The sequence below is a fragment of the Parus major genome, chromosome 2 (assembly GCF_001522545.3).
Source record: "Parus major isolate Abel chromosome 2, Parus_major1.1, whole genome shotgun sequence".
Classification (NCBI taxonomy): Eukaryota; Metazoa; Chordata; class Aves; order Passeriformes; family Paridae; genus Parus; species Parus major.
Window position 1 is genome coordinate 43,838,806 of NC_031769.1, and position 18,693 is coordinate 43,857,498.

The 18,693-nt window shown below is 39.7% G+C and overlaps 1 protein-coding gene across 11 annotated transcripts in view; it reads left to right on the forward strand.

Annotated features, from left to right (window-relative positions):
- Window positions 1-1,142: 1,142 nt before the first annotated feature.
- MYRIP (myosin VIIA and Rab interacting protein) overlaps window positions 1,143-18,693 on the forward strand; it is a 206,439-nt gene continuing 188,888 nt past the window's right edge. For 5 of the 11 annotated variants that reach the window (XM_015619688.3, XM_015619690.3, XM_015619689.3 and 2 more), the window contains exons 1-2: window positions 1,144-1,244; window positions 15,062-15,211. In XM_015619688.3, coding sequence (XP_015475174.1) covers window positions 15,102-15,211 — 110 coding nt within the window. In that variant the 5' untranslated portion in view covers window positions 1,144-1,244; window positions 15,062-15,101. Of the gene's footprint in view, window positions 1,245-15,061; window positions 15,212-18,693 lie in introns of all 11 variants that reach the window. The other 6 variants (XM_015619685.3, XM_033511940.1, XM_015619686.3 and 3 more) reach the window with 2 other exon arrangements.

Sequence of the window (18,693 nt, forward strand, 5' to 3'; positions counted from 1 at the left end):
ACTTGCTTTTGCTTGTTTGTTTGTTTTTTGCATACACATTTAAAATTAATGTGATGTCTGCCTCACAGAGAGGCACCCATTTTACTAACACAGGCAAGTGTAGGTTAGCATAGAAAGCAAACATTTGATAAATCAGTTTATTTGTAATACCGTGAAATTCATGTAAACAAAAATACTCTCCCAGAAAATATTTTCTTTGAAAACCTGCCAAAATTTATTGAATTCATCCGTCTTGACAGAGCACTTCAGCTGAGATCAAATAAATCCATACCTTGCAGTGAACAGCTGTAGATATTTTAAAATGAAGTTAAGCAAGCATTTAAAAAAAAAAATAAAAAATGGAACGACAAATAATACGGGGGGAAAGTAATTAGCCTGATAAAATACTATCTGCAGTAGTGATTCAGGACATAAAAAAGCACTTCCACGTTACAGCGGTGACTCACAGATGAGCTGAACGACTGACCAGGCCGCACCTTCCTTATGACTGCCCGGTGCGCCGCATCCATACGGATGGAATTCTGGGCAGTTCCCAACAGCCGGCCTCTGTTTCCCCCTTCGCTAGACACCCGCCACGGCCCGCACCACAGCGGGGCTCAGACAGGCAGCACCTGTGTCTCTCCCTGCCAGCTGGGGCTTAGGTGGCTGTCGGGCCGCAGGTGTCCCCCCTGGCCAGCGGGTGTGACAGCGGCGGGCGGCCCCGGGGCACATGCCGTGCCGGCGGCAGCCCGCTCCGTGCCTGTCGGGGGCGCAGCTGTAGGGATGGATGCGCACCGGGGAGCGCGGAGGTGCGCGCAGCTCCCGCCCCTGCCGGGCGCGCCGCCCCCGCCCGGCCCCTTCCCGGCGATTGGCGGCAGCGCCCGGGCAGGTGCCGGAGCGCGGCGGGAGCTGCCGCCGCCGGCACCGCAGCAGCACTCGGTGGCGCGTCCGGCGGGGCGGGGAGGGCTGAAGGCGGCGGCGGCGGCGACAGCGACAGCACTAGCGGCGGCGGCAGAAGCAGCAGCAGCAGCAGGAGGAGGAGGAGGCGGAGGAGACAAGCGGCACTCGCCTTGTGCCGGCCGGCGCGGAGCGAGAGCGGGGCACCTGTGCCCGGCGGCTCCGCGCAGGTGGTGGCCGGGGGCCGGCGCGGGGCGGCCGCAGACCCCGCCGTGCATGAGCGACGGGGCGCAGCCGCCGGCTCTGCCCGTGCCCCAGCGCCAGGCACTTCCCTGCCATTGAGGTGCAGCCCTCGCACTTGGCCGGGGGTGAGTACGGCCGGGGCCGGGCCCGGGGCGGGCTGAGGGCCCCCCTGCGGCGGCAGCGCGGGGCCGGCCGGCGCTGTGGGACGGGCTGCGGCAGGGCCGAGGTGCGGGGCCGCAGCGCCCGTGAGGGGCGGCCGGGCTCGGGTCGGGGGGGCCCGCGGCGCCGGGGAAGGGTCGGGCGGGGCCGGGTGTCGGGGCGTGCTGCTGGCAGAGGGGCCGCCGCCCTCCGCGGCGTTCGGGGGCGAGGCGGGCCGCTCCTCCGCGGCAGCGCGGCATTAGGCTGTGCTTTAATTACCGGACAGATGTCTGAGCAGCTTCGTGGTGTTCTGCTGACCGCGTGGCTCTTGGAACGCTGTCACTGCAGTGCATCATCATCGTCGTTATCATTGGAGTGTGTTACTCTTGATCAACTTCCCCGGGAGCCCGGGGAGCGTTTCAGCGTGCCGCTGCCGCTGTCCCCGTTTCATGGGAGCATCCCGCCACGCTGCGCTTGTAATTTATGCCTCAGACAGAAGCAGCGTGCGTTTTCCTAGTATCAAGGTCAGTTTATCGTAACTGCTGAGGAAAATACCATATGGCTCAGACTGACTTTTCTTAGGGAATCTAATTAAGTAGGAGCCTGTGTTATGCTGGGATTTGTGTTATGTTTCAGGCAAGCGTAACTGAATTAGATTGTGAAATGCCTTATAGCGTGTGTTTGTCCCTCCCCAAGCATGTTTGCGGGGACATTAACTGTAAATAGCAATCTATTTTGGCAAATTAAGCTTTTTGCTTTATACCTACCGTTTTACCATTCCCTGCATTTCTGAAAATGTGGGTAGCTGCCTTGCTATGGAGCCAGGAGTTTATTAGAATAGGCACAGAAAAGATTTTTAGCAATAAAGGTTTTACTGATTCCTCTCGTAAGCCTTTTCTGGAACGCTAGAGAGAGAGAACGGAGGGATAGTTAGTCTAGTTCTCATATTACCAGACATCTTTCTGATTTTGATGGACCTGTCATCAAACTGGACAGTTGTTTTTTTTGGTTTTTTTTTATAATATATATTGCTTATTTATGGTGATAGCTGTTCTCCGTAAATTGCATTGAGACCACTGACTAAGCCCCTGCTGTTAAATGTCAAACAGTAGTGTTTGCTCCTTTAGGAAGTGAACGGAGCTGTGTAAAAAGCAGAAGATGATGTATCTTGTACGTAGCCCCTCAGGCTACTGCCTTACCCATCATTACTCAGGTACAGGATTGTATCAGAGCATGTTTACTGATGCCTTATGCCCAAGCACCTAAAAAGGTACTTGGCTCTTGTGTAGCCTTCCTGGGGAGTTTGTCAGGTAACTTAGTACAGTACTTAGTACAATCAGAAATGGGGGAGTAGCATTTTCAGTACCTGTTATATGTTAATTTCCAGTTGAGAATGCATGCAAGTCAGTTCCACCCTGGTAACCCTCACGGGGATGAGACATTCTTAGAGTACTACACCCTGTGACAGGATTTGCCTCTTGGACCTTCTGCCTGTTCAAATGACACAATATTGTCCTTTCAGGCAGGGTGGTGCTTTTTTGTCTTCATCTGTACCAGTGCTGTCTGGATCTAGAAAACTGAGTTAGAACACCTATTTATTTTCCTGAGCTGGTTTCTTGCTTCCACGCTAACCTGATGAATACATCTGAGTGCACTACATAGAGTTACCCAAGTGTATGAACGCAGTAGGAATTCACCTTTCTCACTTCATACTTGCAGTAAACAGAACACTTGAACAGCTTGTATTTAAATAAAGAAAAAAAAAGTCCCCTAAATATGCATGGGTGATGATGAAGAAAGGCTGTATGTACCAAGTGCACTATTGTTCAAAAACAGTACATTGGTATGAAAATGCGACTCCTTTGTATTGCTGCCAACATTAACATGCCCTATTGTTATAAGACTGGAAACTGTGGTTTGGCAGTGTAAACCACCTTAACTTGCCCTTGGAAAGCTGGACAAGTTGAAAGAAACTAGCTGAATGTAATTCCATGAAAACCACAGGGACAGCTTTTCTCATTGAGAAAACCCATTGAATTGTTTGAGCAGATTAATGCTGCCTTCCTGTGGAATGCTTTATTCACCTTCCTTTTGGATTCAGGTAGGTTATTTTTTTAGATAGATTCTTAGAGATATTATTATCTTAGAGATAATAAAGGCTTCTGGCTTACTTGTGAACCACTGACAGCCAGAGAGAGCTCCAAGTTTCTTATACTCAGAGATTTATAGCAGCTTACTTTCAGAAGAAGCTTTTAGGGCTTAAGGGATGAGGAAGATGACTGCTATATTTTGGTGTGAAGCACTCCACACTATTCCTCAATTTACCAAAGAATCTTCACTTTTATGATAATATCAGGCATTTTAACAGAAAGGCTAAATACAGTGTAATTTGATAAGATTTCAAGCAATGGTATAGTTTTGCACATCTCTTTGTGAGATTGGTCAAAGATGCCTGTATCTGAAATTTTGTGAATTTACAGAAACCCAAGAGGAAAACCTCCCATACATGTCTGATACACCAGTAAGATCTGTCACTCATATGGTAGGCTAGTGATTATGATGTGGCTGCCTTTTAGCTTTCAGTTAAAACATGATATGCTTTTTTTTTTTAACAGTCTTGTGCAAAAATGCCATGCTGTATTTTTTAAAACTTAATTTTCTGTAAATAAACATTATGCTTGGCATTCTGTGTCCTGAAAATACATAAATAAAGTACACTGTAGTGGAAAGCTGTTTAATGAATCACCTTAGCAGCTTTATCATAGATAAAGAGGGTATAAAGACTGCAGTGGCTTGACTGGTCAAAAGCTAATATCAGCATTATTGCAATGATGACAGATTTTTAGATCTTATGCATACTATTCAGGGAATAGAAGCACAATGAATTTCTGGGCCAATATGCATTAAATTTCAACAGCACAGCAATATATATATACATATAATACTTTTTAAAGAGTGTTCTACTTGCAAAACACCTCATCTAGCAAGTTTTTACTGACTGATTAGCCCCTGAACTGGGTAAAAGAAACAAAATCTCTTGTTAATTTTTATTACTTTTATGCTTCATTTACCTTTTGATCCATTGATGATTGGAAAAGGAAGAATGAATATTGGAGTTTGGTATTCAGATTATTGGAGCTATTACTGTCTACTGGTTGTTTGAAGATATAAAGCATTATCTCAGAAAATTAAATACACATTCTTCAAGGCAAAGTATACCTCCAGCTAAAACATCACCCACTGGGTGGAGCTGACTACTGTGGAGATTAGTCTTGATGAGACACATTCAATGGCGTTGTCTCCATTGGGTCATGGTAATCAGTTGTTTTCTTGAGTTTTGCTGGCATTGACTGTCAGGCAGGAGGGCAGCTCTAGCTGGTCCTCTTTCTGAATACCCAAGCTCAGGTTCTGCTGTGTAGCAGTTTCAAGAAGCTCCTTCTGGATTCTTCTTTGCACAATGTGCTGCTTATTGATGGAGAAGAATAAATGGGGCAGCTGTAGTTTCTGGACTAAGTCTATTTAAAGGGTGCTGAGGTAATTTTCTGTAGAAAGTGAAATGTAGTATCTTCATCTGATAGCAATCTGAAGTGTAAACTCATTCAAAGGCTATTAAAGTTCATGGCATTCCCACTGTCTTTAATGAGCCTCGAAGCTAGGCGACATCCTAAAATCTTTGATGTTTTTTCATAACAAAGCAATCCATTCCTCAGCACTCTGTGCAGAATAATAGGTGGTTCTGCTGCTGTAAACCAGCTTTGTGCTCTTGGAGGAGGACAGTATGTAATCTGTAGTTTTCCTTCTCCAGAGCAAAGAAGACAAAATATGTTTTTAACTCACAGAATAAACATTCTGTTCTGCTCTTATGATGAGTTTTATCTCTTCTGAAATTAATACAGGAGCTTCTTTGCTAATTAGGCATTACTTATGGGACAGAAACTGGTTTTAATGAGGTTTTCTTCTGCCCCTTTTGAGATGTATGAACAGGATTTTGTGTTCCATCAAAAAAGAAAAGTGCTGGCTTGTGCCATTATGATTAATTGCTACAGTGTGGATAGGCAGTGTATTATTTAAGTGCTGTTGACAGAGATGCAACTAGCACTGACCTGAAATACCTCAAATTTCAGAGATGTAGGTACATTTTAGAGATGTACCTATTTTTCTAACCATTATTAATCTCACAAGAAATCGATTCCTTTTTTCTCCCCCCTTATGAGAACTGATCATTTTGCCCCTCAGAGATCATCCCCAGGAGTGCTTGGTGTACCTTTCTGGAAGTTATCTCAGCACTTGCATCTAGCTGTCATAAGTGCTTTGATATTTGTTTGACGGACCGTGACTTGGATTCAAGTTAAATCACAGTGCATGAATTGGAGCGCCATCAGGTTTCAAAAACATTTGAAAGAGCTTTGGGGAGGATTCAAAAAGGTGACGTTTTTCACTATCTCAGTTGTTCTTGATCTTAAAGTCAGTGACAAAAATTGTCCATGTGTTGATCACTGCAAGCACAGAAACCATGAATTGAGTCCCAAATGAGAAGAAAGCAGTTCACCTCTAGAGGAGGAGAAATCTGATTATTCCGTCTCCCGCTTTTTTCTAATGTTTAATAATGAGGTTTCATATTCCTGCTCCAAGGTAGTATCACAGGTCAAAATGAGGCAAATCATTTGAAATATTGTGGACTTGGGTTCCACACAAGGAACCCTAGTTAGTTCATAAAGGTGGTGGCTTAACTTGATTATGCTATTCAAATAATAAGTTCTGTGGGACTCAAAAAGGTGTCTGTGCTAGCTGGATGATTTCCTGAACCTGTAAGAGGATGAACTGGTTCTGTAGTTTAAACTAAAGGAGCTGTGACACTGCTCCAGTTTGGATCCAAATATCAGTGAAGCAGCAGTCAAAACCTGACACTGAAGTTGGCCCTTGAACTCTAGAAAGTGACTGACCCTGTATTATGCTTGAACATAAACATTCTTTATTTGTATAAACTTACGATACAGAACTTCAGATTTGTGTTTATTGATCGAGGCTCAGGTTATCTCCATGTTGTGCAGTGTCAATATAAAAAAAATCAGCTGAACACTGGTCAAAAGCAGAGTCTCTTCTGAGCACAGTGTGGAGTAGGTCCAAGTGTCAACAAACAAATCCATTAACTCCCCTACCTGACAGATTAACCCAGCTCCTTTGGTTTTCAGAGGCTTTCTACAGCTCTGGCTCTATTTTACTCTTGTTTTATGCCACTTGACAAATGGTTATCTAAACAAACCAAAAACCACCTGCTGCTGAAACCCTGTTTACAGTGCATAGGGCATACATTGTGTGTCAGCTAAATACAGCTTGTCACAAAGTCTCTGAAATGGGACACGTGGCTTTGTGTATGTCAATTCATTGTTGTATATCTCAATGATTCTTGCTTCTTTGAGGATAAATTGGGGTTAGGAGCATTTTGCAGGTGTCACAGTGAATGTGGAAGGCACAGTCTTACGAATTTGTTTTAGCTTTTTTATTTTGTTAATTTACTTTCTAATCTGTAAAATTCAGTAATTTGCAGTGGGGTTTCCTGTCAGTGGTTTGAATTAACAGTGATTTACTATATTAAATTTGTTTTCACATCTGGCAGCACTAGAGAATACTGCCTCATTGTGGCAACTGCTGTTGGAAGCATTTTCTTACCTCTAAAAATAGAACTTTTGTCCTTCTTCTAGTCCTGCAGGAAAATTTTTTCAGTGAAAGCTTAGTTCATGGATAAATCTTTAATTATATGTTCATGGGTGGTATTTCACAAGAGGGATGAGGGATATCAATTAGTGCAGCAGATGTAGGAAAACAAATCCATTTTACTTTGTAGGGTATTTTAAGTATGTCTGTGGTATCCTTGCATATTGATTGTATTTTATGTTACGGATGTTTTGGTAGCAGTATACAATCCACACTTAATTGTTCACTTTTGTAGTTTGCATGGATTAATCACAATATGGCTTTGAAGTTATGATGAGGTTCTTAATTTATTGTAACTCTTTTGCCTGTATTATTGAAATGCAGAATTAAGTGCAGATGCAAAATTTGTAGTGTTTCCAGAGCTGTTTGACTTTTTACAAAAGCTTCACCTTTTCTCTCAGTGTTTGTTTTTTTTTTTATTTCCATATTAATGATATTAATAACTCAGATGAGAAGCCTTATCACCACTTAATAGTGATGCTTTGGCATTTTGAAGTTGAAAAACTTATCTTAGTGGACCTATTTTCTTGGTTAGTTTATTGAATGTTACCTGTAGGAGGCTCCTTTCTAGTTGCTCTAACAAATAGTGACTGTGGTGGTACAGGGGAAGGCATTTAACTTTGATACGCATACTTGTCATGTGCTGCTCCACAGCTTGCATGGTAGGGGGCTTTCTGTATCTTTCAGTTGCTTCAGGTCATACAGGAAAACAGGATGCTGGTACCTGAAATAGGGATCTATCTGCACAGTAATATTCATAAGGGGTTAAGTTGTAAGGGACTATCTGGTCCAACCTTCCTGCTCAAGCTGGGCTATCCTAGAGCCCATGGCACAGGATCGCATCCAGGTGCTTTTTGAGTATTCCTGGTGAGGGAGACACCTGCTCTAGTGTGCAGTCACCTGCTTGAAGAAGCTCTTCCTCATGTTTAGGTGGAACTTCCTGTGCCTCAGTTTTTGCCCTTTGCCTACTGTCCTATTGTTTGGCACCACCGAGAAGAGCCTTGAAACATCCTCTTGGCACCGTCCCCTTCGGATACTTCCAGGCATTGATGAAGGCTCCTCTCAGTTGTCCTCCACAAGGAGGGAGATAAATAATTGAGCCTTCCCAGACTTAATATGGCATTGAACCTGAGTTTTTCTGGGTGTCAGTACTAGAACTGTTATTTATGTGTATTTACACTGGTAAAGTGAGTGCTCACTTCTCTGCCTGCCTCTTGAATGAGAGAGAAGCCCAGCAATTCTTTGAAGGAACCAAGAAGTATTCGCTGTTTTTTTCATCTCCATTCTATCCATGTGGCTCATTTGAGGGCTATTGATCGTGAAATGCTGGGACTAAAGGTGTCTCAGGAGAAGGTTTGGCATGTGTAGTCCAGCACAAGTGAGTGAATGTATTTTTGCAGTCCCTCACTCTTGAGCTAATGCTGAGGAGAGATGTAGGAGTACAAATGAACTTTTTGTTTAGTATTCTCTTCATGCTGCCTCAACCTTAGCAAGTGCAGTGTGAAGCCTGATTTGCCAGGTATGTTTTGGTTTGTGTTTTGGTGCAAATGTGGAAGAGGCATAACTCAGTTCAGTGGCTGCTGCTCTCTCTGTGCAGGGAGTCTGGGCACATAGAATAAAGCTCTGAGCCCCACTTTGCAGGTTAGGCATTCAAAGGGAAGCCCCTACAGTCTTGTGCTTGCAGATGTTCAAATTTCTGATTGTGTTGGACTCTAGGATCAGTTGCATTCCCAAAGTGCACATGCTGGCTTTCTTGCTGGCCTCTGATGATTCATTCCTGAGTTGGTTGACAGTCCATTACAGTAATGAGCTGAATTTCGTGCTTTAGATTGAAGGCACATGGAGAAGAGGCAAATCATCCAAGATACAATTGTGTGTCAGCACATTACTGCTCCAATTTTGTCTTTTTCTCCAAGCTGTCTTCTTTGTTTCTAGAAGAGTGATAGTCAGTCTCACAGTCAGAATACTGTCAGACCCATCATCTTCACGCACTCTTCCTTAAGACAGTTACTACTAAATAGAGAAAATAGATCTGAACATGATTTACCTAAATTCAGCATAAACAATGGAAGAGACTGAAGTAAAATGAGAATATACACTAACTAAAAATCCACTTGCATATAAAATACATGTAATCAGTATATGCCAGATAACCTATGGTCTTTAGCAGCTGCAGGACAAATTTTTGATAAGACTTTACTCTAGTTTTACCAGTGAGAAGATTATTCTGGTCCATCAATTTAGCTGTTGTATCACATTTTGAATTCCAAATGGGATTTGTACTTGTGTTTCAGTTGTAGGCCCAATACATAAGTATAAAATGGTCATCAGTTATTTTATAGATTCTCTTTTTAATATGACTTTTTTTGTGAACCATTAGAGATAGATGACAGAAATTAGGCCCTACAGTGCAATCTTTAGTATTTTCAAATTTTTTTTCTATTTAAATAAAATAAGTTTTATTTTTTTTTAAAATAGAAACTGTATTTTATATGCCGTGTTCTGCCTTTAGGAGAGTGCTATCCTTAGATGAGAGATGCCATTCTTTCTTGAATGGATTGTGACTTTGCTGAGATTTTTAATTGTGTCATGGTTTAGCCCCACAGCTCTGTACCAGCCACTAAGAAGAAAATTAATTCTATCCCAGCTGTCACCAGGACAATCTACTATTTCTTATTCGGTACTTAAAATAACAAAAAATATAGAAGCAAGAAGAGTGTGAAACTCCTCTTTATTTCCTAAATAGCTTAAAATTTAAAACCATACAGTACTAACCTTTGACCTGTAAGGTTTACAATTTCACCCATTATGGTATGTTCCAACAGTCTTTTAGACAAATGTACACACAATTACTGCAATAACTTGTATTAGTAAGGAACATTTCTCCCCAAAGGAACTGAATGAACTTCATGTTTTAAAACCTGCTGCTTTACCCCTTACATTACCCAGTGAAACAAATGTAACTTTGCTCAGGAGCTTGCCAGTTCTCTGCTGCTTGCAAATCTCTCATAAAATTAGTCCAAGGCTGAAAGCAAGATCATTTTTTTTTGCTTTGGTTATAGACTGGGAAACATGTGCAGTAAAGCTCAGTTAAAATCAGCGTGGGTACAAAGAATAACATCCTCTATGAGATCTTTATTTTACATCTCATTTAAAATGTGATACACTGGATATAAGTTCCATGTTGAAGTCAGGTGGGTATTTAATTTTTCAATCAGAGAGGTGGCTTTTTATTTCTGATGAGTATATTTTCCCTTCTCTTATTTTGAGACATTTGTTCATTTTGAGTGTAAAAAGAAGAATACTCTGAGAAAAAAACTAGTGTTTTTTACCCAAGCCTCTAGGCATTCTCGGAGTTTAAAAAAGATAAACAAATTTGTGGCCAGTGTTAATTATGCCTCATTTCAGACTTAATGATGTGCTAGCTGTAATAGAAATTACTTTGGATACTGATGTTTTTTAAATGTTGGGTTATGGCTAAAGTCTGTTTTGTTCAAGTATGTTAACAGAACTCTAAGCACTATTCAGACCTTATTTTTGTCACCTTATATTTGTCAAATGAAGTGTGTGAAATTATGTCATTTATATGCTAAATATTGTGACATTTGCATTAAAAATTATCGTTATGACCTCATGTGGGCAATGTGGCAACTTCTTTTGGACAATTCAGTAAACAAAACTTTTTAAAATATGAGGGGTGGTGAAGGAGCTATGTTGAGGACAAAAGCTTGTCTTTGTCTTAGAAAGGTGACGATCTTGAAGTATGATTTAAAAGGGAAAAATGTTCACCAGTAAGATTTTACAAGGATTTTCTTATGGTACTAAAAGAATTCTGGAAAGCATGCCAAGATTGAGCAGTATTATTTGGGTCCTGACAGACTGCTGAAGGAAGGAAAGATGAGCTTGTTGGTGACAGAATTAAAGATATAATTACTAGTAGGTTTCTTCTTGATTTTCTACCTGGAAGTTCTAGAAGTGGTGGAGTAGCAGAACAGAGTGGAAATGCTCTGGTGAAGAGTTTGATGACTCTAAAGCTGACACTGAGCTGGGGGAAAGGTATTGTATATGAAATATTTTAATTGTAAATAACTGGGATGAAGGAATTTGTAGTCTTGGTTCCTCAGGTATTGCATTTCATCAATGCACATCAACAGCATTTTAGAGCAAAACTTAGACTGTGCTGTGGAAACCGGTGAAATCTTGATTAAAAATGTGCTCAGAAAAGGAAAAAATGATAGGATATTCTTGTTTGGAGATCTCTTTTCCAGATACCCACAGTATACACCCCCACAAGCCTTCTCTTCTCCAGGCTAAGCAGTCCTAGTACTCCCAGCATCACTGCCTGTGAAAGATGCTGCAGTCCATCACTGTGGCCTTAAGTATCTTTCTTGTTCTGGGGATGCCCAAACTGGGCACAGGACTCCAGATGCATCCTCCCTAGTGCTGACTGCTTTGCTACAGGATGAAAACAAGAAGTCTGTGTTGTACAATATTCAACGTGACCACTTGCATAATTAATTTTATAATGTGGTTCTTTGTCAGGCAGAGAATCTGTCTTAACTATTAGTTGGCACTTTGCCCAAAACCCTCTTTTAAAATTTTTTATTCCCCACCCTCCCAGTAATGCTAATGATCTGCTGAGACTCCAAGTCTGAACAGCTTAGCTGTCATAAGGGTGAGCAGGAAATGCACTGCTTGCCCTTGTTTCTTGTCTTGATGCCCTTGTCTGTGTTAAAATTCAGAAGCGTTGCTTGCAGTTCTTGAAAAACATTTCATTTGCTTGTTTTTCTTTATGCTAGGGTTTGGTTTTGTTTTTAAGGTTAAACTCAAGAAATGTTTTAAGTGTGGAAGTTTTAATTAGACTTTAAAATAGACTGTAAGAAGTGTTAGGATTAGGAGTATTTCTCAAGCAATACCGGATCGTGTCTTGTAAGCCTAGGCTTTCCTGTTACAGTGTTTTAATTTGTTGAGCATAAATTTTCTAGGGAGTGATACTATTCCTTGTAAAGTCTGTGAGATCTTAGATTTTGTATCCAGTTTGAGATTTACCAGAGAAGTATGAAGGCAATCATCTGAACAGCCTCATGTAAGTTATTTTAATTGAGGTCTGAAGTTATTTTAGGCTGAGAAGCTATTTTGTGTGTTTTAAGCTTGTTTTAAGTGTAACTTGTTACATTTCCTCTAGAGGACTTGCCATTGTGTATTTCCAAAATGCATAATCTGAATCTACCACAGAAAGGACATTTGAGAATTGTTTATAAATATTTATAAACTGCTGTGATACTCCCAGATCAGAGGTGATTTAGTAATGTGATGAAAAATTATTTCCTGGGAAAACACACAGAGTCCCTTAGAGGTTAATGTAATATTGGAATGCAGGCTGAGAATACCGCAGAGAGCTAAACCACATGAAAGTCAAAAGTTAAAGCTGCTTGTGATTTTAAAACATATATACTTGATATGAAGTCTTTGCCAACCCCAGACAATCAGAGGTGGTGGGGCTGTCCATTTGTTCCCAAATTTAAGGGTAAATTTCCCCCTTCTAATACATGGTCACAATCAGCACTGGCAGCTGAATCAAAGGGATAATTTTTTTACTGATGAACCACTTTGCACGTGAAAAAACATTACTGATTTTTACACCATTTCCAAAAGGATTTTGATGAAGACCTCAAGGGAGAACTTTTTATGAAAATGTTGCTGTTGTTGACTTGATGCTCAAGATACTAGGAGATCAAAGATTAAATTCCAGTTACCTTCATCATCTTGCATCTCGGAATACTGCAGCCCTAGCATGAAGGTGTCTCTACTGGCTCCAGGAGTTGCTTAAAAATGTTTTATTTCCTTTTACTGTATATCCTGTATTTTCCTCTTAAGTGTATGTGCGTGATTACTTGGAAAAATCCTGCTTGCTTCCCTCCCCACGGATGTGGCTCTCCTGTAGTGAAGCTGTTCCATGCTTTTAGGAAGGCAGAGGTGCCTCTGCACTCAAGTGTGGGAAGAGCTGAGCAGATATCCCAAAACCTGAAGGGAAGGATGTGTCCCAGGGCACTTCATGCTCTGTCTTCGAGCTGCAACCCAAGTGTTGCCTCAGGAAACCCTTTCTTCAGCTTTTATTTTCTCTACTAGTGCTCAGTGAGGTTTTGGTATATGGACTGTAGGTGAAACGACATAGGAAAATCTTAATATTCCAGTGAAAATTTTGAGAAGATTTAGGCATGTGTGGCATTGAAAAAAAAATCTTGGCAGTTGTTCCTCACTATGTTTTAGCCAACCTTTAATTTTAACATATATTATTGGTCTTGCAAGTGAGATTGATGAAGACTACATACAGTCCTTTGTTTCTTTGGTACTTTTCTTCTACAAAAATTAGGGTAATTTTTCTTAAAAGTACATTTTCATAGCCTTTATTAAATACTCATTGCCATCTTCCTTAGCAGATTCAGAGTCAAGCCAGAACATTGTTACCTTTTCTTTTTAGCTGTATGGCAAGCATGTATCTTATTGGAGGGATCTTGTTATATTAATTTCACCTAACCTTGTATACCATCTGCTTGGTTTTGGTGAAGTGGTGTTTTCTTGACCAAGGAGTTTAGAATAAATTTCATGAATAGCCTAACCCAAGCAGAAAAAAACAAGCAGTGCCCTCCTTCTGTGTGTGTGTTTTTCTTGTTTGAAGAACGATAATCAGATGATTTTAAGAAGGTAAATGTTGTACTAAAAAAAACCCCACCAAACTAACAACAACAACAAAAAAACCTAAACAAAACCCAACCAACTACATCCCACAACATTATCTGAGTAGCAAAAGAAATGTTTAGAAAATAAAGCTGCTTCCCCCCCCGCCATGGTTCTTCTTGCTGGAGTACTTGGCACACTTAATTGTGTGCTGTAGCAGTGTTCCTTAGAGATGGGGCTTTTTTTGAGCCAGAACCAGCTTAGATGCTTCACATAGCCTCATTCACTTGCCTCTCACCATGGATGAAAAGGCAGTAATAGTTGTCTCTTGTATACAGTGTAGGAACTGTAGTGTGTTCATGGTTATTATATACATTGCTGGGAGCTCATAACAGAGATGCAAAACCTCTCATGCTTCTGGAACCACAACACAATGTGGAGATGGGCACCTCTATGCTCGCCCATATAATTGCATAAATCAAATGACACAAGTTAATAGTGAGAGCTGAATCTACTAGAATTCAATTAAATGAGTAAAAGTCATGAGAAAATAAATTAGAACAAATTTCATTAGTGAAACTTAATGGACCAAGCTTTAGTTCAAAATTTATAGTACCTTCAATTCACACATAATATTAAACTACTACTTTTTCTCCTCCAAATATGTGAAATAATGATATAGTGGTGACATCTAAATACAGATAGTGATATCTAAATCTTTCCAATCACTCTGGGAAATGCATTTAAAATTTATAAGCTTGCTTTTTTAAAAGGTGCTTTAAAATAATTCCTGATTTCCTAGTTGGCAGTATAAAACATTTGAGTGTTACAGCAGAGTACGCTCTCTTTTCATACACAGTGGCAGGGATTGCACTGCAAACAGTTTTATAAAATCTTAAGAAGTGTCTAAAACTGATTTGACCTGACTTAGTTAAACATGTTCCTTTTTGAGAGCAACATCTCTTACTATCCCAAATAATTTATGTTTTTCATTTATATTTAAGTGGGCGGGGTGATTACTTTTGCAGTGGAAACTGCAAAATAATTCTGAAATGAATCCTTCAAGTTACGTGAGGGAAGTTTAGATTGGATTTTAGAGGCAATTCCTTCACTGACAGGGTTGTCAAACATTGGAACAGGTTGCTCAGGGAAGTGGTTGAGTTGCCATTCCTGGAGGTATTTAAAAGATGTACAGGTGCAGCACTTAGGGACGTGGTTTAGTCGTGGACTTGGCAGTGCTGGGTTAATGGTTAAACTCAGTGTAAAAGGTGTTTTCCAGCCAAAAAGATTCATCTGGTTTCTTTTCTGATGTTTATGGCAGCAACTTGCTTTTTGTGCCTGAGATCTCCACATACTTGTGAAAACTATGAGTGCTTTCAATTTATTTTTCTATTTTATTTTCTGATTTCAGATATTCCTTATAGTTATTCATATCCAGGACCCAGTGTATAATGGGGAGAAAACTGGACCTTTCTGGCTTGACTGATGAAGAAGCAGAGCATGTGCTCCAGGTGGTTCAGCGAGATTTCAGCCTTCGTAAGAAAGAAGAAGAAAGGCTGAGGTAAGGATACAACAGGATTAAAAATATTGGTCTATTTTGATTATTACAAACTGGCTTTGGAGGAAAACAGGGAACATGGCTTTTTTCTGATGTTCTGTGCATTAATAATCATTCCTGTCACAGAGGCAAGAAACATTCAAACTCCTCCACATGAATTCAATTATTAAGTAATAATTAACTTTTGCATTTAGTCTATCCTAGATTAAACCACAGTGATGGTCTCTAAATCACCTGTATATCTCTCCTGGGTAGAGGCTAAGTAGTTTGATGTAGCAAAAGCAGAAGTTTATGATAAGAGAATTTTTTGCCTGCTGTAGTCAGTTTCTTTTTTTATTCAGAAATTTTGTCTACATGCAAACATCTGAAAGTGAAGAAGTTGAACCCGCCTCTTTCCCCCAAAATAGTCAATGGGATATATTATCCATTGTATTGAGATAACTTTGCTTGCAGTAGGCTGTGTACAAAATGATTGCAAGCAGAAATAATCCGCAAGAAAAGATGGAACTTGTTGGCAGGGTAGCTGAGGAAATTCGGTATGTGACAAGGGGACTATAGATAGAGACCTGAATTGGTCAATGCAATATTTTTCTTCCTAGTCTCAACAATATTTCCTTGAGTCATTATGCCTGATTTTTTTATTAGCTTCTTTGAACACATCGTTATTTATTATCCAGAATGCTCTGACGTCTCTCTCTATAGTTGGCAAATGCACATTCTCTTACTGTGCTACTTGTATCTCAGGCATAAACATGTTTCTTTTTCATTTAGTATCAAGCTGAAGTTAACAGAGCAGGAAGATGACTGAAATCAACAGAAAACTAGGCATATATACTATGTGCAATTGAAGCTGAGAGGAATCCTGTCTCACCTGGAACATTAGGAGCAAGAAATGTGTCTTGCAGCATAGGCCTAACTGAGTTTTAGCATGCTGTGTAAGTTCTTGCCTGTGTTGGTACTGCAAGCTTGCTGCAGGGAGAAAAAAACTGCATGAGGATGGCATACAAAATTTTTTTGATTTTTGACTGGTTTTTGTACCATGGGTTGTTCTGATTACTTTAGTAATTTTTCACAACACAGCCAAGAGATTCTAGAAGCAGTTTAAGGAGGATGAGTGTGTGAGCTCTCACTGGCTTTTTATACTGTGATGGTTGTATCTTACTCTGGAACAGGCATACCACAGCAAGGATGTGCTGGGGCATCTTGCCTGTTCTATGCAATAGATCCATAGTGGGAGGAGGAGGGGGAAGAATGCAAGGCATGAACACAGAAAATTAACCAGAAAGCCTGGATAGATTAAATTTTTGCCGGTATTTATGTTTTGCCATTTTGCTGCTGAAGCTTTTCATGACACATAAGTTTCATGACACTTAATTTCACAAGTAGAAAACTGTTGTAAGAAGACAGCTAAAATACTGGAAAGGTAGGAGAAACACATGGATGCAACTCAGTTTATATATGAACATGTATATTTCAAGTATATATAACTTTTTTCTTCTTGCAAAGTTTAGCCTTTTGCAAGTGTTAAGGTAAGTTAAAGTGCTGTGAATAATGAGCTGTACTGACAAAGGAAAATTCTGAAATTCAGCTGATAGTTAAGATATATGAATTTAAGTAGTTTTAATGACACTAAGAATTGCTGGTGAAGTTCAAAGCTTACTTCTGACTTAAAAGCTACGACTTTTTTTTTTTTTTTTAATATGGCTACTCTGGTTGGTTTTGGTTGCTTGGTTTGCAGAACATCTTTTTGTCTTACTATGTGACTGAAAATATAGAAGAAAATTGTATGATCTTGCTATAGATTAGATTTTTTAGCCTGTAAGATAAGAGAATTGATTTACTTTGATGTTCTTGGCTCAATAGTGTTTGTATTTAGAATGTTATCAACTGGCAAAGTTTACCACATAGTTTCACTTTAGAAGTGAAACTCATTATGGCTTTGTAATCTTTTCTAAGATAAAATAAGCTGACATATATATATTATGTTAGACTTTTAGACATTTAACAGATTCAAAACCAAGCTACATCTGAAGGTATGGTTTTGCTTTTTTTTTTATTCCTGTAATTAATTTGAGGTAGCAGCATTAGACTTTAAATTGAACTGTTGAAGGTTTTGCATGTGATACTTTCTTAAAATAGGGTTTCTGTGTAATTCTCCATATCATGGATAGTTTTATTTCTGTCTGTTTTTCCCCACCATGATTTAAGTAACTCTTTCACATATTTCTCTCTTTATTATTCCCATTGGTAACAATTGTTTCTAAAGATCAAGAAATACTTAAGGGAATACATGATAGATTTCCACTGTATCAGGAGAGTAATGAAAGCTAAAAAAACTGTGAGTGGTTGATAACTTCAATTTTGGTTTTCTAGTGACAGCTGAACAGTTAACTAGCATACTACAAGAAGTGAATCTTATCTTTATTTCTAATAAATATTTTTAAGGTAGTAAAGGGACAAATGTTTTGGAGCTAACATTCCAATGTTTTTTATAGTATTTTATTTTATTTTATAGTGCTATTTTTGCATGTTAATTTATTTTTTCTGTATTATTTTATTTTTTTCTGTATTCTGTAAACAAAATGACATAATGTATGGAGAAGAGCCATACTGGTGATCTGCATTTTGTGCTGCAAAGCTGTTTTAAATTTCTCCGCAGTGAGGATTTTTTGCAGTGGTTCTCTAATTTAAGTCCTTCTCAGAACTTTATCTCCTACTGTTATCAGACAGTTTGCTCTTGTACATTTTGTGAGAAAAAATTAGTTGGCTACAACCAGTAAGATAACAATAAGATAAATGTGTACGTGCTTAGTGAATAGAATGGTTGGTTTATTATTCCTTACTGCTTCATATCGGTTTTGTTTCTTTTTTTTGCTATGGCATTCATCCTGATATGAGATTAATAATATTTACTGTTCTTTGTCACTTGATCACCCATTATCTTCCTATTTTGATTAGGTGTTTGCTGTGGTCTTTGGCAGTAGTGTTGTTTTTATTTATCCCAATGTTAGTGTAGTCACCCGGAACCATTGTGGCTAAAATTATAACACACTTGCAAATGGATGGGCTGAGTTTACTGTGAATCAGTTGAAGTAGAGAAATGAGGCAGATCTGGTGTAACTAGGAAGGTGATTTGTTTGAGTTTCTTGATGTGTATGCTCGGGACAACCTTGTGTACATCCCTTCTCCAGGCTGTCTCTGGCCTCCTGGAACACTAAGAATCATAGATCGTGTTTTGAGGAAGTTGACTGGACATACTAATGATTTGTTTCCTCATTTACAATTTATTAATCTTGAATTTCAGGCTGCATGCAGCTGCAGAATGTCAGCAGTGGAGAAGACTGCACAGTGTTGGGGATTAAACATCTAATATTTTGCTGTGCTTAGCATCTTTGTCATATCTGCAGTTTGGAAGGGACTGTGTCCTCTTTTTTTTTAATAGTTATTTTTTAAAAAAAAATTACAGAGGAAGCTAATAAGAGCTT